The sequence below is a fragment of the Anomaloglossus baeobatrachus genome, chromosome 4 (genome assembly GCF_048569485.1).
Source record: "Anomaloglossus baeobatrachus isolate aAnoBae1 chromosome 4, aAnoBae1.hap1, whole genome shotgun sequence".
In the NCBI taxonomy this organism is placed as follows: Eukaryota; Metazoa; Chordata; class Amphibia; order Anura; family Aromobatidae; genus Anomaloglossus; species Anomaloglossus baeobatrachus.
Window position 1 is genome coordinate 452,644,452 of NC_134356.1, and position 23,111 is coordinate 452,667,562.

The 23,111-nt window shown below is 44.9% G+C and overlaps 1 protein-coding gene across 1 annotated transcript in view; it reads left to right on the forward strand.

The window, feature by feature from the left end:
• LOC142301663 (uncharacterized) overlaps positions 1–23,111 on the forward strand; it is a 150,302-nt gene that overhangs the window by 112,874 nt on the left and 14,317 nt on the right. The window contains exons 22-24 of the mRNA XM_075342681.1: positions 17,209–17,316; positions 20,047–20,190; positions 22,857–22,917. Coding sequence (XP_075198796.1) covers positions 17,209–17,316; positions 20,047–20,190; positions 22,857–22,917 — 313 coding nt within the window. The remainder of the gene's footprint in view (positions 1–17,208; positions 17,317–20,046; positions 20,191–22,856; positions 22,918–23,111) is intronic.

Here is a 23,111-nt window from a genome sequence, read left to right on the forward strand (position 1 = left end):
TGTCAGGACTAAATTATTAACCAATAAATATGTTACCTCTATGTAAAATCAAAAGGGGTGTAATATACGTAAATCACTAACACCCATTACATGAGACGTCTAAATAATATTAAAACAATCTCACCGGTGCTGCATAATGGTTCGGCGAGGATGTTCATATCACAATTGCTGGATCTCCAAGGGAGAGCTATCATGCATAGCTACACGATACCCCTTAATTGCTGATCTGCAGATGGCGTGCTCGAGTTTCCCTACGCGTTCCATTATACACTCATCAGGGGAGCTGCACTGGAACAGAGCACAAATCACACCTCTAAACAGAGGTAGACGCCTCTTGTTCTTAAAGGTGCAGTTGACATGAATTACTCACCAGATGTCGGTAACAACTCATCCAATCAACAAATGCAAAAAAAAAAATCAAACCATAGATGTCCATAAATTTAATGATGTGTAATAATGAGTAATGACATGGAAACAATATTGAACCTGCTTACTGAAATGTATTTAATATTTTGTAAAAGTCTTTGTTGGTGATGACAGCTTCAAGATACCTCCTGGATGGCAAGAGTAGTCACATGCATTGCTTAGGTGTGATTGGCCCAATTCTTACACACAAACTTTTTTCAAATCCTGAAGGTTTCGTAGGTTCTTTCTATTTTCTCTGAGCTTTTGTTCCATTCATAAATTTTCTGTTGGATTCAGGCCAGGTGATTGGCTTGGCCATGTTTGCAGCTTTATTTTCTTTCCCTGAAATCAATTAAGTTTCCTTAACCGTATGTTTGGGATCATTGTCTTGCTGAAATGTCCACCTTTGTTTAATTATCATCATTCTGGTAGTTGGCAGCATATTTTTACCAAGAATGCGTGGGTACATTTGTCCATTGAGTGCATTACTTATTGTTCTCTTTGAAGCAATTGTACGTGCTGATCCCAGGTTTTTCTGTAGCTCTCCACAGGTAGTTCTTGGCTCTTGGACAAGTCTTCTGATAATTCTTTTCACTCCTCTGTTGGAAATCTTGCGGGGAGCACCTGGTCATGGCAGGTTTTATCGTGTAATGATGTTATTTCCACTTCTGGATTATGGCCCCAACAGTGCTGGAGCTTTCAGTAGTTTACAAATTCTTCCATAACCAAAGCCATCAGTATGTTTTGCAACAATACGATTGTGAAGGTCTTGAGCCAACGCACATCATGAGATGTTTCTTGTGTGACACCTGGTAATGAGACACTTTTTTATAGGCCATCCAGTTGAACCAGCTGATATTATTTTTCACTGAGTGGCAGGATTGCTTTCTAATTATTGTTAGATTCAAGCTGGTGTCATGACTTTCAATGCCTTTTTGCATATTCTTCTTCATGTGTTTAATACTTTTTCCCTGTGTAATTACTCATTATTACACTTAGCTTAACTTTTGGACATCTATGGTTTGACTTTTTTGCCTGTGTGGATTGGATAGGTTATTATCGTCATCTGGTGAGAAATTCATGTCAATAGCACCTTTAGAAATATATTTATATTAGACATGTTCAATACTTTTTTCACCCGTTGTAGATACAAATAACAGAACATAGCCTACTGAGACTACATTTTATATACTTTTGATAAATGTGAAGGTTTTGAACAAATTTAAAAAAAATGGTTGTCCAGGTAGTGGGTAGTGGAAAACCCCTTTAATTCAAGTAATTCCACTTTTAAAAGTAAAAAAAATCCAAAAACCTATACTCATTTCCTACACCAGTGGCATTTCAGGAATGTCTGTGCGGAATCTCTCAGGGCTAGTATAGGTAAAATATATCTTTGTACCGTGTTAGCCAGTAGAGATAAAAAATTGTTTAAAAGAACTGAAGTCCTCATGGTTGATACCTTTTAATGGCTAACTGAAAAGATGGTAATAATAGCAAGCTTTTGAGACTACTCAGGTCTCTTCATCAGGCTCAGTATAACACAAAATCTGAAGAATCACATATTTATACACAACAGGACATAGAATGGAGCAGTAAATAAAACAAGTTATGTGAAGCAGAACTATCAGGTAAAATATATCTTTGTACCGTGTTAGCCAGTAGAGATAAAAAAAAGTTTGTTTAAAAGAACTGAGAGTCCTCAGTAGTTGATACCTTTTAATGGCTAACTGAAAAGATGGTAATAATAGCAAGCTTTCGAGACTACTCAGGTCTCTTCATCAGGCATGCCTGATGAAGAGACCTGAGTAGTCTCGAAAGCTTGCTATTATTACAGTCTTTTCAGTTAGCCATTAAAAGGTATCAACTACGCAGAACTATTAGTATGGCAAGAGGACAAACAGTTGTGGCCATAAATATTGCGTGTGAAAGTTTTATTATCCTCTGATTGGGGTCTGGTCCAGAGCTAGGATGCCCCCAGATGGTCTGAGGAGCACATTTCTTAATTGATGTGTCGCGGGCAGAGGAGGGGACGCCGCGCTCTCCCACCGCTCGGGTCTGGCCGCTGCTCTGTGGTGGCTCGAGCGGTGGGCCAGATCCCGGGGCCTCGAGCGGCGCTCCTCGCCCGTGAGTGAAAGGGGTTGATTGTTGGTGGGGGATTTGGTTATTGTCCGTGACGCCACCCACGATTGTGGTGATAATGGTGACACCACCGCTGCTCTGGACGCGGATCCCGGGAGCGGTGACAGGGAGCAGCTGAGTTGGTAATTCTCCCCTCCGTGGGTAGGGGGTTGGTTGTCCCGGGGCCCAGTGATGGGGTAGGGATTGACAGTAGCAGGCGGGTTGCGGGGCCTGGCGAGGTGCAGGGACACGGGGGCAGCGCTGTGCCGCACGGCACGGGTGTACTCACTCAGCCTGAGACGATGACACAGTTCACGGTAAAACACTCGGCTGGAAAGACGGGTCCCCCGGACGGCTGCTGATGCTTTTCCCCGGTAGGTTAACGGTGACTGTCCTCTCCCTGCACCTAGGTACTGCTGTTGGTTCCAATGGGTTCCCACCGGTAACCCGCTCCCCGGCTTGGATATGGGCCGGAGGAGCCCCTCTTTGCCCGCAGGCGCTGGCCCTGAGGAACTGATGCCTTGGCGGTGTCCCTCTCACATGGTTGGACGGTTGCCTTCAATCGGGACTTAGTTGTTTGGAAACCCAGGAGGTCCCCTTCACTGACGGATTTGGCAAATTCAAGGCGACTCCAAGCCTTGCCGGGGTCCGAAAAGCCCCTGCCAATGGTGCTGGCTTCTCCTTGTGTACCGGTCCGGTACCGCTGGGCCACCGCCCGTCCACGGTCCTTACGACAACTCCGATGGGCCACTCCTGCAGACGGTCACCACCGTCTGCTAACCTTGCTGTCTCGCCCGGGACACACACCCGGATGCAGTCAGTTAGTCGCTCTTTTACCACTCTCCTTCCTACCACTTTCAGCTCACAAAACTAATCTGCTCTCTTTTCCCGCCTCCAGGACTGTGAACTCCTCGGTGGGCGGGACCCACCGCCTGGCCCACCCCCTGGTGTGAACATCAGCCCCTGGAGGAAGGCAACAAGGATTTTTGGGTCTAGCTTAGGTGTACCTAACCGGGCTGTAGGGTGTGGTGATGTAATTACCTGTGACCCCTGGCTTGCCCAGGGCGTCACATTCCCCCTTAGCAAAATGCAGACCGTCCGCGGGTTGCCCGTCCAACACCGGTTTTCTTTTTCTTTTTCTTTTTTTTTAACTGTAGAAAAATAGAAAAACGGTAACACACAATACAATTAAAATAACTTCTTCCCATATCGGGAGGTACTCTTACTTAAACGGTTTCAACGGTTACGGCTTCCGCTCTCTCCCACCCAAGCAACCTGGCCCTGATGCTGCCCTAAGAAACAGGCAGCACCCCTTGACCCCAGTCCTGCACAAGCTGCCCGAGCGGGTTCTGTCCTTTCAGGGGACCCACGTCCATGGGGAGCCCCTGAAAACCCCAGAGGAATGCCACCGGTTCCGGTGGTGGCTGGGCCCCAGCCTGCTCCACTGCGGGCCCTTCCTCCAATCTGCCTCTCCGGAGGCGGCAACGGTGGAAGCTGTAACAGCAACATATTTACATTCCACTAAGTTTATGGTTGCCCTGCAAGTTCTCAGGCTTGTCCATAAGAAGTTCCTTATGCAAAAACTGTAGACGGTCCCCACGGGGACAACGGTGCCGGCAACAACCGGTTTCAATCAACTGTAGGCAATCAGGTAAATCTTCGGTTTCATTTCACTTATCATTCATTTTTCCATAAACTTTCAAAACTTTCAACACAGACGGTCCCAACGGGGACTGGGACAACGGGGCTCCGCTGCCCTTACTCCGACTCTTCAAAAGGGGCGGCCCCCTCCTCCGCCACCAGCATATCAAACATGCAGTGGCAGGCCTGCTGCGAAGGGGGTGCCCGGTATCCGTTTCCACCATTCCACGGGGTGTAATAAACCACCGGCTCTCCCACGTAGCGGGGGCGCCCATTTGCCGCCGTGCTTCCAGGGGTGGGTTCAGCACCGGAGCTAGAGTCACTGGAGTCATCATCGCTTGTCTCTGCGTCAGGCTGGTTGCCGCCAGCTGTCGCAGCCTCCTGGCCTCCAACACCCAGCACATCAGGTTCCTCTGCAGTAGTGTGGGGTAGTAGATCAGGTTGATCAACGCTGAGGCGCCCCAAGAATAGTGGTAGGGATGATACGAGGGCCGTGACAGGGCCGGGCCCCCCAGCCGCAGCGACCGGTCCTGGTAGAACATGGGGACGTGGGCTACCCCTTGGATCCATCACATCTACTCCCTTCCCATACATTGGGACGGTTGCAACCAGCGCTTCTACTTCGTTGGTCCACTGCTCCATCATAAGGAATATCTGACTTTGCTAGCATCGGTGGAATTCCATTACTTGGGCCTTCATCCATGCTACGGTCCCGGGCTCGGGATCCGGCGCAATCACTGCCGGAGCTTCTGGCATATCTTCATTAAGGGGCCACGGTTCCAGCGGCTCCCACGGGAGTGATTCAGGGGGGTCCTGAGCGTCTGCAGCCGGCTGATCCGCCGGGGCGGGTTGGCAGGGTATCGCTACCGGTTGGATAGGTAGCGGGCCTAGTGGCGGGGCGGCAGCAGCTAACGCGGGTAGCGGGGAGGGAGGCAGAATGAGCGGGCGCAGGCCGGGCTCCTCAGCCGCAGTGGCCGATCCCTCGGGAATACAGGGGCGTGGGTCCCTTACCCGCTCCTCCGAATCCTCTTCCACCTCGCGTCTCCGCATAGCAGCCACCACGTCCGCCATGTCGGTCTCCCACTCCTCTAGGAGGAGCTGCATGTGGGCCTGCAGACGGTTACTCAGCGGGACTGTCCGGTCCCTCAACCACGTCGCCGTGCCAGGCGCAGGGGCTTCCTCGTTGGGAGTTGGGTTATGCATCTTGGTAATGAGGTCTTCCAGGAACCCAATATCGCTGCAGAGTCCTGGCGTCTCTGCTTTTATAGCCACGCTCACATGCGACCAGCCGGCATTTCGTCCCCCTTAGCCTCCTTCCGGCTCCTCCTCTATCGGGGCGGAGTTTTGGCCTTCGCGCCTCCACTACTCGAGGAGACGCTCGAGCGGGAACTTTCCGCGCCAAAGATGGCGGCTTCTGAAATTTTTCGGCCAGACACCTCCGGCGGTAACAAGGCGCACCTCTACCAAACGGCAGAGCGGTAGGATCCTGTTCGTGACACCAAGTTGTCGCGGGCGGAGGAGGGGACGCCGCGCTCTCCCACCGCTCGGGTCTGGCCGCTGCTCTGTGGTGGCTCGAGCGGTGGGCCAGATCCCGGGGCCTCGAGCGGCGCTCTTCGCCCGTGAGTGAAAGGGGTTGATTGTTGGTGGGGGATTTGGTTATTGTCCGTGACGCCACCCACGGTTGTGGTGATAATGGTGACACCATCGCTGCTCTGGACGCGGATCCCGGGAGCGGTGACAGGGAGCAGCTGAGTTGGTAGTTCTCCCCTCCGTGGGTAGGGGGTTGGTTGTCCCGGGGCCCGGTGATGAGGTAGGGATTGACAGTAGCAGGCGGGTTGCGGGGCCTGGCGAGGTGCAGGGACACGGGGGCAGCGCTGTGCCGCACGGCACGGGTGTACTCACTCAGCCTGAGACGATGACACAGTTCACGGTAAAACACTTGGCTGGAAAGACGGGTCCCCCGGACGGCTGCTGATGCTTTTCCCCGGTAGGTTAACGGTGACTGTCCTCTCCCTGCACCTAGGTACTGCTGTTGGTTCCAATGGGTTCCCACCGGTAACCCGCTCCCCGGCTTGGATATGGGCCGGAGGAGCCCCTCTTTGCCCGCAGGTGCTGGCCCTGAGGAACTGATGCCTTGGCGGTGTCCCTCTCACACGGTTGGACGGTTGCCTTCAATCGGGACTTAGTTGTTTGGAAACCCAGGAGGTCCCCTTCACTGACGGATTTGGCAAATTCAAGGCGACTCCAAGCCTTGCCGGGGTCCGAAAAGCCCCTGCCAATGGTGCTGGCTTCTCCTTGTGTACCGGTCCGGTATCGCCGGGCCACCGCCCGTCCATGGTCCTTACGGCAACTCCGATGGGCCACTCCTGCAGACGGTCACCGCCGTCTGCTAACCTTGCTGTCTCGCCCGGGGCACACACCTGGACGCAGTCAGTTAGTCGCTCTTTTACCACTCTCCTTCCTACCACTTTCACCTCACAAAACTAATCTGCTCTCTTTTCCCGCCTCCAGGACTGTGAACTCCTCGGTGGGCGGGACCAACCGCCTGGCCCACCCCCTGGTGTGAACATCAGCCCCTGGAGGAAGGCAACAAGGATTTTTGGGTCTAGCTTAGGTGTACCTAACCGGGGTGTAGGGTGTGGTGGTGTAATTACCTGTGATCCCTGGCTTGCCCAGGGCGTCACAGATGTAAAAAGACATAAATCCATGTGACACATTCATTCCTGCTCTGAATGTGTCAAAGGTCATCATAAGTTTGTATTCCCAAAGTCTCCTGTTTCGCTGGGACTTGAAATTTCCTTTCAATAACAACAATTTCATGTCCATGATGCTGTGGTCTGGTTACAAAAATGTTTGGCCACAGGTAGATCTATCCTTTTTTTCTCTAATTGTATGGCAGTGAGAATTCATCCTTGTCCTGAGCTGTTGTCCTGTCTCCCCTACATACAGACCCCCAGTTGGACATTTGGTACATATAATTAAGTACACCACATTGGTTGTGGTACACCTGAAGGTACCTGGGATCTTGTAGTCCTGATGTGATCTGGGAATCTTTATCTTGTCCATTGTCAGTATAAATGGACAGCTCTTACATTTTATCTGGTTGCAGGGAAGTGTTCCTGTTGTTGTTGGAGAGGATAGAGAGCTTCTGACAATGATACTTCTTAGATTTGGGGGCTGCCTAAAACACAGAAGTGGAGGGTCTGGAAAAATAGATTTTAATCGGGCATGTTTCTGGTTGTAGTTTCCGTGGAGCTCCTCTTAACACCTCCAGATTTGGATTGTAGGTGATTACAAGAGGGACCCGGTTGTTTTCTTCTTTAGTTTTATAATGTAGGAGATGGTTTCTTTATATTCTAGTGGCTCTTGTAATCTTGTTTTCAATTGTTCTTGGGTGGTAGCCTTGATTCAGAAAGGTCTTTCTGAGGCCCTCAAGGTGATTGTCTCTATCTGTAGTATTGGAACATATCCGATTGTACCTGATGGCCTGACTGTACACTATAGAGTTTTTATGTGTTTTGGATGAAAACTGTCCCATTTCAGGTATATTGGACAGCCAATTGGCTTCTTGTACAGGGATGTCTCTATTTCATTGTTCCGTAGTTTAATGATGATGTCCAAAAAGTTGATTTCAGTGCAGGAGTAGTTGAGTGTTAGGTTGATGGTGGGATGAAACTGATTAAAGTGTTCATGGAAGGTCTTCAGCTGCTTCTCAGACTCTGTCCAAATGATTAAAATATTGTCAATGTAACGGCAGTAGGACAGAGGCCTGATAGGACAAGAGGCTGAAAAGTCACTCTCCAGCTTGACCATGAAAAGGTTTGCATATTGTGGAGCCATTTTGCTTCCCATTGCAGTCCCAGTCTCCTGTAGATACAGTTAGGTCCAGAAATATTTGGACAGTGACACAAGTTTTGTTATTTTAGCTGTTTACAAAAACATGTTCAGAAATACAATTATATATATAATATGGGCTTAAAGTGCACACTCCCAGCTGCAATATGAGAGTTTTCACATCCAAATCGGAGAAAGGGTTTAGGAATCATAGTTCTGTAATGCATAGCCTCCTCTTTTTCAAGGGACCAAAAGTAATTGGACAAGGGACTCTAAGGGCTGCAATTAACTCTGAAGGCGTCTCCCTCGTTAACCTCTAATCAATGAAGTAGTTAAAAGGTCTGGGGTTGATTACAGGTGTGTGGTTTTGCATTTGGAAGCTGTTGCTGTGACCAGACAACATGCGGTCTAAGGAACTCTCAATTGAGGTGAAGCAGAACATCCTGAGGCTGAAAAAAAAGAAAAAATCCATCAGAGAGATAGCAGACATGCTTGGAGTAGCAAAATCAACAGTCGGGTACATTCTGAGGAAAAAGGAATTGACTGGTGAGCTTGGGAACTCAAAAAGGCCTGGGCATCCACGGATGACAACAGTGGTGGATGATCGCCGCATACTTTCTTTGGTGAAGAAGAACCCGTTCACAACATCAACTGAAGTCCAGAACACTCTCAGTGAAGTAGGTGTATCTGTCTCTAAGTCAACAGTAAAGAGAAGACTCCATGAAAGTAAATACAAAGGGTTCACATCTAGATGCAAACCATTCATCAATTCCAAAAATAGACAGGCCAGAGTTAAATTTGCTGAAAAACACCTCATGAAGCCAGCTCAGTTCTGGAAAAGTATTCTATGGACAGATGAGACCAAGATCAACCTGTACCAGAATGATGGGAAGAAAAAAGTTTGGAGAAGAAAGGGAACGGCACATGATCCAAGGCACACCACATCCTCTGTAAAACATGGTGGAGGCAACGTGATGGCATGGGCATGCATGGCTTTCAATGGCACTGGGTCACTTGTGTTTATTGATGACATAACAGCAGACAAGAGTAGCCGGATGAATTCTGAAGTGTACCGGGATATACTTTCAGCCCAGATTCAGCCAAATGCCGCAAAGTTGATCGGACGGCGCTTCATAGTACAGATGGATAATGACCCCAAGCATACAGCCAAAGCTACCCAGGAGTTCATGAGTGCAAAAAAGTGGAACATTCTGCAATGGCCAAGTCAATCACCAGATCTTAACCCAATTGAGCATGCATTTCACTTGCTCAAATCCAGACTTAAGACGGAAAGACCCACAAACAAGCAAGACCTGAAGGCTGCAGCTGTAAAGGCCTGGAAAAGCATTAAGAAGGAGGAAACCCAGCATTTGGTGATGTCCATGGGTTCCAGACTTAAGGCAGTGATTGCCTCCAAAGGATTTGCAACAAAATATTGAAACTAAAAAATTTTTTTGGGGTTTGGTTTATTTGTCCAATTACTTTTGACCTCCTAAAATGTGGAGTGTTTGTAAAGAAATGTGTACAATTCCTACAATTTCTATCAGATATTTTTGTTCAAACCTTGAAATTAAACGTTACAATCTGCACTTGAATTCTGTTGTAGAGGTTTCATTTCAAATCCAATGTGTTGGCATGCAGAGCCCAACGCGCGAAAATTGTGTCACTGTCCAAATATTTCTGGACCTAACTGTATGTTATTATCAAATGCAAAGTAATTATGGGTGAGGATGAATTTTGTAAGCTTCACTACAGAATCTGCATCAATTCCTGTATTTTCCAGGAAAACTTTGCAGGCATTCAATCCATCCTGGTGTGGAATATTCGAGTACAAGGATTCCACATCCATGGTGGCAAGGATGGTTCCCTCTGGGAGAGGACCTATTGCTGATAGTTTTTTCAATAGGTCAGTAGTGTCCTGGATGTAGCTGGTTGTATCCTCTACCAAGGGTTTTAGGATACCCTCTACCCATCCTGAGACTTGTTCAGTGAGGGTGCCCACACATGAAATGATGGGTCTTCCTGGATATCCAGATTTGTGAATTTTAGGAAGCATGTAGAATGTGCCCATTCTTGGACTCACCGGTATCAGTTCATCAGCTGTTGTGGATATGTTAGGCAGACAAGAGACCGACTTGTTAAGTTCCTTGTAATAGTCCTGTGTAGGGTCAGACTCCAATTTTTTATAGTAGCGTGTGTCCATCAGTTGTCTGTGTGCTTCCTTCATGTAGTCTGATTTGTTCATCATGACTATTGCACCCCATTGTCTGTAGGTTTAATGATGATTTCTTTGTTGGTTTTCAAAGATTGTATGGCCCTTCTCTCCTGAGTACTGATGTTGGATGGTTGCCTCCTCATGGTGTCTAGGATAGTGTATTTTACCAAATGTCTGAAAGTGTCTATATAGTTATCCAAATGAGGGTTGCGTCCAGGTGCAGGTGTCCAATCTGACCTTTTCTTGGTTGTTAAGATCCATTTTCCTACAGTGTAGGTGGATTCTGAATCATCTGCATCATTAAAGTATTCCCTCAGGCGTAGTCTCCTGAAGTAATCTTCCCTGTCGCCTCAGAGTTCAGTTTTGTCTAGAGCTTTAGTAGGACAAAATGAGAGTCCCCTAAAAAGCACAGCAAGTTCCACTTTGTTGGGTTTATAATCCGAGAGATTGATAACACAGTTAGATGCTTTTGTTTCATGAATGGAGTGGTTGTCCAAGTTGTCGGGTTTTGGCTTTGCTCTCAACCTGTTTGTATTAAGTCTTGAATTGAGGCGCAGTCAATGTAGCTTTTTTTCCTTGTGGATCAGAAGGGTTCGTAGTTTATAATAGTATAGTTGTAATTTTTGTTCTGTGCTTTCTGGAAGAGTCTTCCTTTGTGTTTCAAATTCCCTCTGGATTTTACTCTTGATGCTGTAGAAGAAATGCAGGGCTAGTATGGCATTGTTATGCCTCATGAGTAGAGTTGAGCAATGTTCGAGTCGAACGGTTCGCCAATTTCAAATTCGAGTGATTTTGGGCGACATTCGAGTCGTTCGACGAACTCGAACGATTTGCTTCAAGTTCTTAAGTTCCAGTTACCGTTCGATAACGGTTCAATCACCAAAGGGTGGCTTTTCACAGTAAGGCTAAGAGCGCACGTTGTGTATTTGCATGCGTCCTGCGTCCCCAGCACAATCCCTCTCTCTTTCCTACTCACCGATCACGGACGCCTCGCTGCACGGCTGTCACAAATCTCCGGCGGCTTTTCCTCTTTTGAAAATGGCTGCTTCATTATTCAATCAGGTATTCCCTGCTTTCCCCGCCCACCGGCACCCATGATTGGTTGCAGTCAGACACGCCCCCACGATGAGTGACAGCTGTCTCACAGCCGCCAATCACAGCCGCCGGCGGGTGGGTCTATATCGTGCAGTAAAATAAATAAATAATTAAAAAAAAAAACCCTGCGGTTCCCCCCAATTTTGATACCAGCCAGGATAAAGCCACACTGCTGGATTCTGGTATTGTCAGGATGGGGAGCGCCACGTTATGGGGAGCCCACCACCCTAACAATATCACCCAGCAGCCGCCTGGAATTGCCGCATCCATTAGATGCGACAGTCACGGGACTCTACCCAGCTCATTCCGAATTGCCCTGGTGCGGTGGCAATCGGGGTAATAACGGGGTTAATCATGGCAGGCATCTCCCCGAGATACCTTCCATGATTAACCTGTAAGTGAAAGTAAATAAACACACACAACGAAAAATCCTTCATTTGGAATAAAAGACAAAAAAATCCCTCATTTACCTCTTTATTAATCCCCAAACAACAATCCAGGTCCGAAGTAATCCACACGACACTGTCAGCTCTGCTACATGAAGATGACAGGGAGCGCCGTAGAACACGAGCGCTCTGTGTCCTCTCCACGCAGCACCTGAAGTGAGCCGCGCTGTCACCGGAGACCTCACTCTGCAATGCAGAGGTCAAGATTACCAAATATTCGTATGCTTCTCATTAGAGGCAGTGGCTCAATGGTTAGAGCTGCTGCCTAAGGAACATTAGTTCAACACGAGTTCAAGTCCCGGCTGCCCCGGTAAAGAATTTAATTTAATTTATTTTTAGTTTTAAATTATAATTATTTATTTATAATTATAATTTAATTTAATTTAATTATGCACTGAGGGGAGGAGCCGGACATCAGCTGTGAGCCGCGGGACACGCCTCTAAAATCGGAGCAGTTCACGGAATGAGGCTGCATTGCTCTCTCCTCTCTCTCTTCTCTCTCTCTTTTCTCTCTTTCTTCTCCTCTCTCTCTCATCTCTCTCTCTCATATCTCTCTTTTTCACTCTCTTTTTCTCTCTTTCTCTCTCCTTCTCTCTTTTTCTCTGTTTTTCTCTCTCTTTCTCTCTTTTTCTCTCTTTCTCCCTAACTCTCTTTCTCTCTCTCTCTTTTTCTCTGTCTCTTTTTCTCTCTTTCTCCCCCTCTCTCTCTATTTCTTTTTCTCTCTCTTTTTCTCTCTTTTTCCCTCTCTCTCTCCTCCTTGTAGCTGAATAATCCACTTCTGGTTCTCAAGTGCAAAACAGAGGTCAAGATTACCAAATTTTCCTATGCTTTTCATTAGAGGCAGTGGCTCAATGGTTAGAGCTACTGCCTAAGGAGAATTAGTGCACAAGTTTGAGTCCCGGCTGTCCCGGTAAAGAATTTAATTTATTTTTCATTTATAATTATTATTTATTTATAATTATAATTTAATTTAATTATGCACTGAGGGGAGGAGCCGGACATCAGGTGTGAGCCGCGGGACACACCTCTAAAATCGGAGCAGTTCACAGAATGAGGCTGCATTGCTCTCTCCTCTCTCTTCTCTCTCTCTCTCCCTCTCTCTTCTCTCTTCTCTTTCTCTCCTCTCTCTCTCCTCTCTCTTTTCTCTCTCTCCTCTCTCTCTCTTCTCTCCTCTCTCTCTTCTCTTATCTCTCTCTTCTGTCCTCTTCTCTCTCTCTCTTCTCTTTTCTCTCTCCCTCCCTTCTCTTTTCTCTTTTCTCTCTCTCTCTTCTCTTTTCTCTCTCTCTTCTCTCTCTCAGACCTGGCGATGATCAGCTGATGCGGTCACCTGACAGAATCAGCTGACACTATAAGTCGAGTGGTGAGGCCGGCTTTTTACCGCCCGGCCGGCTAAACTATCAACTGCTGCTGTCGGACAGGAGTCTGCACAGAAGTGTGTAGTTTTTGGGTTTTTTTTGCACTGATGCATCAGCTGATTGTATAAAAGCCGTTTATACAATCAGCTGCTGTGTCATGTGATTCAAGCCCTTGAACCTGACACATCATCTGATCGCTTTGCCTTCCAGCAAACCGATCAGATGATATTGGATCCAGATTGGACGGCGTGGGACCCTTGACACAGGATTACTTCTTTATTTCAATAAAGATGGAGTCACTAATTGTGTTGTGTTTTATTTCTAATAAAAATATTTTTCTGTGTGTTGTGTTTTTGTTTATCTGTACAAGAAATTCATGGTGGCCATGTCTAATATTGGCGTCACACCATGAATTTCGGGCTTAGGGCCAGTTAATAATATACAGGCACCCATGATTGGTTGCAGTCAGACACGCCCCCACGATGAGTGACAGCTGTCTCACAGCCGCCAATCACAGCCGCCGGCGGGTGGGTCTATATCGTGCAGTAAAATAAATAAATAATTAAAAAAAAAAAAAACCTGCGGTTCCCCCCAATTTTGATACCAGCCAGGATAAAGCCACACGGCTGGATTCTGGTATTGTCAGGATGGGGAGCGTCACGTTATGGGGAGCCCACCACCCTAACAATATCACCCAGCAGCCGCCCGGAATTGCCGCATCCATTAGATGCAACAGTCCTGGGACTCTACCCAGCTCATTCCGAATTGCCCTGGTGCGGTGGCAATCGGGATAATAACGGGGTTAATCATGGCAGGCATCTCCCCGAGATACCTTCCATGATTAACCTGTAAGTGAAAGTAAATAAACACACACAACGAAAAATCCTTCATTTGGAATAAAAGACAAAAAAATCCCTCATTTACCTCTTTATTAATCCCCAAACAACAATCCAGGTCCGAAGTAATCCACACGACACTGTCAGCTCTGCTACATGAAGATGACAGGGAGTGCCGTAGAACACGAGCGCTCTGTGTCCTCTCCACGCAGCACCTGAAGTGAGCCGCGCTGTCACCGGAGACTTCACTCTGCAATGCAGAGGTCAAGATTACCAAATATTCGTATGCTTCTCATTAGAGGCAGTGGCTCAATGGTTAGAGCTGCTGCCTAAGGAACATTAGTTCAACACGAGTTCAAGTCCCGGCTGCCCCGGTAAAGAATTTAATTTAAGTTATTTTTAGTTTTAAATTATAATTATTTATTTATAATTATAATTTAATTTAATTTAATTATGCACTGAGGGGAGGAGCCGGACATCAGCTGTGAGCCGCGGGACATGCCTCTAAAATCGGAGCAGTTCACGGAATGAGGCTGCATTGCTCTCTCCTCTCTCTTCTCTCTCTCTTTTCTCTCTTTCTTCTCCTCTCTCTCTCATCTCTCTCTCTCATATCTCTCTTTTTCACTCTCTTTTTCTCTCTTTCTCTCTCCTTCTCTCTTTTTCTCTGTTTTTCTCTCTCTTTCTCTCTTTTTCTCTCTTTCTCCCTAACTCTCTTTCTCTCTCTCTCTTTTTCTCTGTCTCTTTTTCTCTCTTTCTCCCCCTCTCTCTCTCTTTCTTTTTCTCTCTCTTTTTCTCTCTTTTCCTCTCTCTCTCTTTTTCTCTCTTTTTCCCCTCTCTCTCTCCTCCTTGTAGCTGAATAATCCACTTCTGGTTCTCAAGTGCAAAACAGAGGTCAAGATTACCAAATTTTCCTATGCTTTTCATTAGAGGCAGTGGCTCAATGGTTAGAGCTACTGCCTAAGGAGAATTAGTGCACAAGTTTGAGTCCCGGCTGTCCCGGTAAAGAATGTAATTTATTTTTCATTTATAATTATTATTTATTTATAATTATAATTTAATTTAATTATGCACTGAGGGGAGGAGCCGGACATTAGGTGTGAGCCGCGGGACACACCTCTAAAATCGGAGCAGTTCACGGAATGAGGCTGCATTGCTCTCTCCTCTCTCTTCTCTCTCTCTCCCTCTCTCTTCTCTCTTCTCTTTCTCTCCTCTCTCTCTCCTCTCTCTTTTCTCTCTCTCCTCTCTCTCTCTCTTCTCTCCTCTCTCTCTTCTCTTCTCTCTCTCTTCTGTCCTCTTCTCTCTCTCTTCTCTTTTCTCTCTCCCTCCATTCTCTTTTCTCTCTCTCTCTCTTCTCTTTTCTCTCTCTCTTCTCTCTCTCAGACCTGGCGATGATCAGCTGATGCGGTCACCTGACGGAATCAGCTGACACTATAAGTCGAGTGGTGAGGCCGGCTTTTTACCGCCCGGCCGGCTAAACTATCAACTGCTGCTGTCGGACAGGAGTCTGCACAGAAGTGTGTAGTTTTTTGTTTTTTTTGTTTTTTTTTTTGCACTGATGCATCAGCTTATTGTATAAAAGCCGTTTATACAATCAGCTGCTGTGTCATGTGATTCAGGCCCTTGAACCTGACACATCATCTGATCGCTTTGCCTTCCAGCAAACCGATCAGATGATATTGGATCCAGATTGGACGGTGTGGGACCCTTGACACAGGATTACTTCTTTATTTCAATAAAGATGGAGTCACTAATTGTGTTGTGTTTTATTTCTAATAAAAATATTTTTCTGTGTGTTGTGTTTTTGTTTATCTGTACAAGAAATTCATGGTGGCCATGTCTAATATTGGCGTCACACCATGAATTTCGGGCTTAGGGCCAGTTAATAATATACAGCTAGCCCTAACCCCTTTATTACCCAGCAGCCACCCATCACCAGGGCAGCTGGAAGAGTTGGGTACAGCGCCAGAAGATGGCACTTTGTATGAAAGTGCCATTTTCTGGGGCGGCTGCAGACTGCAATTTGCAGCAGGGGTGCCCAGAAAGCTTGGGCATTCTGCGCTGCGGATTCCAATCCCGAGCTGCCTAGTTGTACCTGCCTGGACACAAAAATTGGGCAAAGCCCACGTCATTTTTTATTTTTTTTTAATTATTTCATGAAATTCATGAAATAATTAAAAAAAAAAAAGGGCTTCCCTATATTTTTGGTTCCCAGCCAGGTACAAATAGGCAGCTGGGGGTTGGGGCAGCTCGTAGCTGCCTGCTGTACCTGGCTAGCATACAAAAACATGGCGAAGCCCACGTAATTTTTGGGGGGGGCAAAAAACTCCTACATACAGTCCTGGATGGAGTATGCTGAGCCTTGTAGTTCTGCAGCTACTGTCTGTCTGTATGGAGGAGAGCAGACAGCAGCTGCAGAACTACAAGGCTCAGCATGCTCCATTCACTAGTGTATGCAGGAGAGCAGACACTTTATACACCTGTAGGTGTAATGGCAATGTTTATTAACTGTATGTGTACATGTATAATGTGTTTGTATGTGTTTTTCTTTGCCTGCCATTGTTTTCAATGGGGTTCGAAGGAGTTCGTCAAACATTTGGCCGGACCGTCATTCAACGAACCGAACCGAACTCGAACACTAGGCGGGTGGCTCAGCACTACTCATGAGCCCTGCAGCCAGTCAGTGGCCATTACTGGGCTGCTGCACTCAAACTTCCCTTGGTCAAATGTTGTCCAGGTAGTGATCATCCCCTTTCATAATTATGATTTTTAGTCCTATTATGCCCAAAAAAGACAAAAGTATTCTAGAAGTGATATCTTTATTTCCCATGCAGGAAAATTCTATGCGTAAGCTTTCAGAGCTAAGAGGCTCCTTCAACAGACAAGTTTACTAATGAAAGCAGTGTTATTATTTTAGTAGAATGTGTGAAGTATAGTCTTTATTATATATCTATAATACACTGTTGCTAGTGACTGAAGTCACCTTTCAGCATTAATTGTGGTGGCTGAAACGGAGGACCATTACAATGCTCCTTAGATGTTCTCCCTAGGCAGTGACATTTCTCCACCATTTCCTTCCTGGTTGTGTCTAAAGCTTGTACAGTTCACATGACTGCATGATATAAAGTGTTTTGATATATTGTTTATATCATTAATTCTCTGTATAATTTATATGATATTTGCCTAGTTATGATGCCAATCGTGGTAACATTGCTGTCAGAAATATATTACTTTTTCCTGCAGTTTATGATATGTCTTTTGTGCAGCTCAAGGTGTTGTTTAAAGAGAAACAAAGCCTGGGAAATGCCTACAAGAAAGTGTTCCAGGAGGAGAAGCCAGCAGATGACTGGACAGAGAAATCTACATTAGTAAAGGTAATTTTTGTACAAACTTTAATTCACCTCATGTAACCTGCAATAGTGGAGACCTACACCCAATTGTCGGTGACGTAATGATCAGTTCCAGGAATAAAAAAAAAAAAGATTTGCAGGCACAAAGCAATATAGGACTTTGTATAAACTTGTATGGGAAGCAGTATAAACACAAAGCCTCCTTGAAAGTGTCTTGTCAATCTGATAAAACACATGACTAGGGTATTGTAAAAAGTGTAAGGCATAAAAAAAATAAACTAAAAACGCTGAGTGACAGTCGGAAATTTATAACCACAACAGCCTTTATTGATTACAAAATATAAACCATAACACCAACCTTCTCTGAGGAGATCCTGGATGGCCTCAAAATCATTGAACAACACCAGAATAAATACTTCTCTATCACACCACTCTGAATCACAGTTGACAAAAGTCAACTTTTATAACCTGTTCCAGCAGTCACTAACCATAACTTGATAATGAATGGTCAACATACCTCCGATGTGACCCTACCCCATTAACCATCCTATTGTGTGGCTGCGCACTGCGTAAGCACCACAGGAGGGCCAGACAAAAGATAAAGATGCCTTCCTGAGTGAAGAGGCAAGAGGTAGAATCTCCGTCACCCTTCTGCACTCTCTGCACAGCCTAGTCTGACTTCGGGCACTCTTGTTTGTGTTGTCCCTCATTATGTCCCACAACACCGTAAAGGTCACAGATAGGCTCCAAATCATCCTACATCAATGGGGAACATCCGGACATCTGACGGGTGGGTATACTGGATCCCCGCACTGGCCTAACACCGAGTTCAGTTGCTCCTGCAGCCACTCACGCCCATGTTCTGCTGCAGCTTTCAAGGTGGATGTCAACGCAGAGTCCAGGATCTCATTTGCTGGCCCTAGATGCAAGGGAAAACAGTGCTCCAATGGCTTCTCCTCTTTTTTTAAAAGTAGCCCTTGCCCTTAAAAAACCCCTTCCTATAAACTTCCTATCCAATCCTAATCTGAATCCTAAACCATGTGACCTAGCCTCTAACCCAAATGCTCCCTCAACTTTATTTTGTGGACGTGCCAAAATCCTATATAAAACCCTTCCTAATCAGTCTACCTATTAACCCTTCCTTGGCCTTCCTCTTCTAAACCCCTGTCATGTCTGGGCCTCTACTCTAGCTATGCTCGTTGCAGTCATTATCTTTTTCAGCAGTTTTCCTAGACCAGGGATTATACTAGTGTAGTCAAATAAAATTAATCATTGTGGCCAATCACTAACAATGTCCTTGTATAATGGAGGTCTCCCTTTCTCCCACATTTGCAAAGAACTTAACTGTTCCATTTAATTAATAAATTTTGAGCAAATCTGAAAATTGTTTTTTTTCTGTCTATAACTGGTTTTCAACTTTTTAGCAGGAAAAGTCATGTTTCATCAAATGTCGCAAAAAAATGTTCCATATTGGCACCCTGTGCAGACCTAGCTTTACACATTTGTTTTTCTCATGATAGAAAAAGCAAAAAGCTTTGCCATGATATAGTACTTAGCAATTAATTTGAGATGTTAATCACAGAAACAGAAAAGTTTTCCAAAGCGGCATCTGATTGATGGTCATTATAGCAATCATTTTACTAAAAACCTCTGTTGTGACTGAGGCCTAAAAATAATGTGTTTTCATATTTGACAAAATGCAAAATGTGCTGCGACCATCATCATGAGAATGTCTGAATGAAAGTCACCCAGGGACGGACATCCAAACTTCATACAGGTGTGACCCAGATTCACCCCTGCGTTCTGTATATGGCTCATTGTTTAGGATATACAAAGGTCATACAACGTTTTAAGATTGCAAAAAAACATAGATTTTAGAGAAGGGAAAATATGTGCATAGGTCATGTTAATATTTAAATTATTAGTCATTCCCTTTCTATGTAGAGGATTGGTAGTTAGAATAAACTCCTTCAATAGAATTTCACAAAAATGTGTAAAGAACACACAGGGAGTACCATGTTCACAACAATTAAATCATTTATTGAGTACAAAACATATATACAACAAAAGGCACTTAAAATGTCAGCATGGTGAAATATAGTCAGTAGGGGACTCCTGGAAGGGAGGGAGTCTCCAAGTGTCGAATGGCAGCATGTAAAAATGGTTAGTTTAAAGGTATATAACCAAATTGAATAAAGGCATCTATTGTATATGGGTAAATAATTAAATTTGCATCATCCCATAAGGTTATGTCCAGATTGGAATTAGAGAAAGGAGGCACATGATAGTACTATACCAGGAAAAGCCATTACATATATAATATATATAGATTAGAAAATACAAGGTCAAATATTGTATGAATATAGCTTACCCATGGAAATAGACTGCCTGGTTTGCTGCCACTGGACACTTTAGGAGAACGTAAAACTCCCCACACCCGTCCTGAACGCGCATTTCGCGTTGGCTTCTTCAGCAGGGGGGTGCTATGCGACACATGGAGACTCCCTCCTTTCCAGGAGTCCACTACTGATTATATTTCACCTTGATGACATCTTAAGTCCCTTTTGTTGTATATATGTTTTGTACTCAATAAATGATATAATTGTTGTGAATATGGTACTCCCTGTGTGTTCTTCACACATTTTTGTGAAACTTTTTAAGATTCTATGGCTGCACATGTCATGTGCTTGTGATGTTCAGGTAAGTTAGAAGCCAATAATGGGGTTGACTTTTTTAATGTGCCCTCTCTTCTAGAATGTGTTGAGATCTGTCAAGACCAACAAGGATCTATCAAAGGACAATATAGACCCTCAAGATTATCTCCAGAACCCATCAAGAGAGATGGATGAAAAACACATCAGCAAATTGCAAAGGCAGCTTGAGGAAAAATCTGAAAAAGTACAGTATCACAAGTTTTCATTACATTACTTCTTTAATTTATAAAACGCCCCAGCTGGTTAGACACCATCTTTAAACATGGATGAAACTGTAGACACCTTTTAATTGAAATATAGTATGTTATGGTTATGAGTTCAATGTACAGGAGCTACAAGTAACAGCCACTCTCTTCTCTGGTTATTACAGACAGGTTCTCAAGGTGGAGAAACTATCTGATGCCCAAATACCCAAATAAAATGTGGGCAACAAAGAAATGTTTATCCATATTTCACATGTGTGATGTTTGTCGCCCAGTAACTTATTGGCACATTTCAAGTGTATAGTTAGAATCCACAGCTTATCTGCTCTTTTCATTTTGTGACCCTTCTTGCTGCAAAAACACAGGATCATTATATTGCAATGTAACAGAATTAGGACACAATGAGTTATCCAATTTGCCTGTACTCATTAGGAGCAGATGACCTTGCGGTTATATACCGTACATATTTAGTTCACACTTTACATTTTTATGTAATTTAATCATGTGATATTTTACCAGAAAAATTTGTTAGGGACTGCTTGCTGCACTATTTTATTCGGCAACCAAATGTTCACATTGTCGTGAATGGGATTCGTAGAAATCCTGATCTCGAAAAAGAGAAAAAACTGCAGTCTTCAGAGCATGATGTGTGTTTTATACAAATTGAAGCATATTATATCTGCCACAGATTTGACACAGGATTCACCTTCTAACTGAATAGGAAGAAACCGTGAACTTAAAGGGAACCTGTCAGCAGAAATTTCGCCCAAAACCTAAAAGATTCCCCCTCTGCAGCTCCTGGGCTGCATTCTAGAAAGGTCCCTGTTATTATTGTGCCCCCTGTGAGACCAAAATAAAGACTTTATAAAGTGGTACCTTTTTGTATTCAGATTCTGTAAATGTGACACGGGGCGGGCTGCCTGATGGCCGTTAGTCTGCCTCCTGCCGCTTTAGGCCGTCCCCCATCGCTGATTTTCATAGCTGTGGACGCCGCCTAGTGCTCCACAGGTCCCCGCGCATGCCCAGTGCTCATCTCTCGTGGATGAGCACTGTGCCCAGTGTCACCGCTGGTGACGTGCGTGCAGGCTTTAGATTATGGGCGGTGCTGTGATGTTTATTACTAAGCAACCGCCCATAATCGCGGGACCGCGCTTTCCCCCTTGGCGTCCTTCGTTCTGCGCAAGCGCGGTGCTGCTGACCCCACGTCACCTCCTTCCCATCTTGCCCTGAGGCAGGAAATAGATAGAAGGAGGTGACGTGAGGTCAGCAGCACCGTGCTTGCGCAGAACGAAGGACGCCGAGGGGGAAAGCGCGGTCCCGCGATTATGGGCGGTTGCTTGGTAATAAACATCACAGCACCGCCCATAATCTAAAGCCTGCGCGCACGTCACCAGCGGTGACACTGGGCACAGTGCTCATCCACGAGAGATGAGCACTGGGCATGCGCGGGGACCTGTGGAGCACTGGGCGGCGTCCACAGCTATGGAAATCAGCGATGGGGGACGGCCTAAAGCGGCAGGAGGCAGACTAACGGCCATCAGGCAGCCCACCCCCGTGTCACATTTACAGAATCTGAATACAAAAAGGTACCACTTTATAAAGTCTTTATTTTGGTCTCACAGGGGGCACAATAATAACAGGGACCTTTCTAGAATGCAGCCCAGGAGCTGCAGAGGGGGAATCTTTTAGGTTTTGGGCGAAATTTCTGCTGACAGGTTCCCTTTAAAAACCACATGTTAAAAATATTGCAATTTGCTCTGCAATCTTGTGCCTAGGAGAGAATCTTTAGCAGAGTCATATCAAGAAACTACATATATTTTCAGTGAACGTAGTAGAGGATAGACTTATAATTGATAGGTATAAGGTTAGTGCTCTTGGCAAAGATTTTGGTCAACATGTGCTTCCATATGATTCCTCTGTGAAGCGCTGTCTTCAAGTCTAAAAGCAATATTTTAGCATCTCAAAGTAATAGTTTGCAATGAAGCATGGCATAATTGATTTTCTCAAATTGAATTTCTCACAGATTCATGAGAATAAAATCCAAATGCTCCCATAAAGCCTGTGAAGATACTGTATGGATACACTGCAGGCTATTTTCCACATATTACTGATATGTAGAACACAAAACAACAACCATATCCACTAATACATCTACATTTTAAACCATTCTTAGTTTTGTCTCAAATATATTGCATGAGAAAAACTGCAGTGACATCCAAAGTTTTCAAAATTTTAGTGAATGTCCAAAAGTTAAAGGGACTTTGTCAGCAGGTTTCTGCTATGTAATTTGAAGACAGCATCCTGTAAAAGTTAAAACAGAGAATGCAAACCTGTGTCTCTTATCTCAAAGTCTGTTTTTGTCTATCTGCAATGTTAGTTTAAAACTCTTAGCTTTATTATTAGTGGGTCAGAGAAGCAAAATCTAAAATCTTAGCTTCTGTCAAAACGGCCTCACCAAGTAACCTAAGTGATACATTATTGAACTAAGGGCCTCTTTGCCTACATCATGCTCCTCTCAGATGACGTAGCAAAAACCTGCTGACAGATTCCCTTTAAAGCTCAAGCAAGGATGAGTAAGAAAATGTAATACTGAGAAAATGAAAAATGACTTGATGTACAGGATATATTTTCACTTTATTATTTTCAGATAACCATGTTGGCCTCAGAAATTAAAATGTTAAAAGAGAAAAATGAATCTCTAATGAAAGGTTGGTACAAGTAATTTATTTTACTAAATATATGAAAATTAATGTGTGCTGATCAAGCTTTATCTGTCCTGTATAGCTAGATTAAAGTACCTTATTATTGTACAAGAAATTCTGTCCAGCGCTTTCCTCAGGTATTAAAAATGGATTATTATCTCATTTTGTTTTCTGTACAGTGCTCTATTTTGATGATTCAT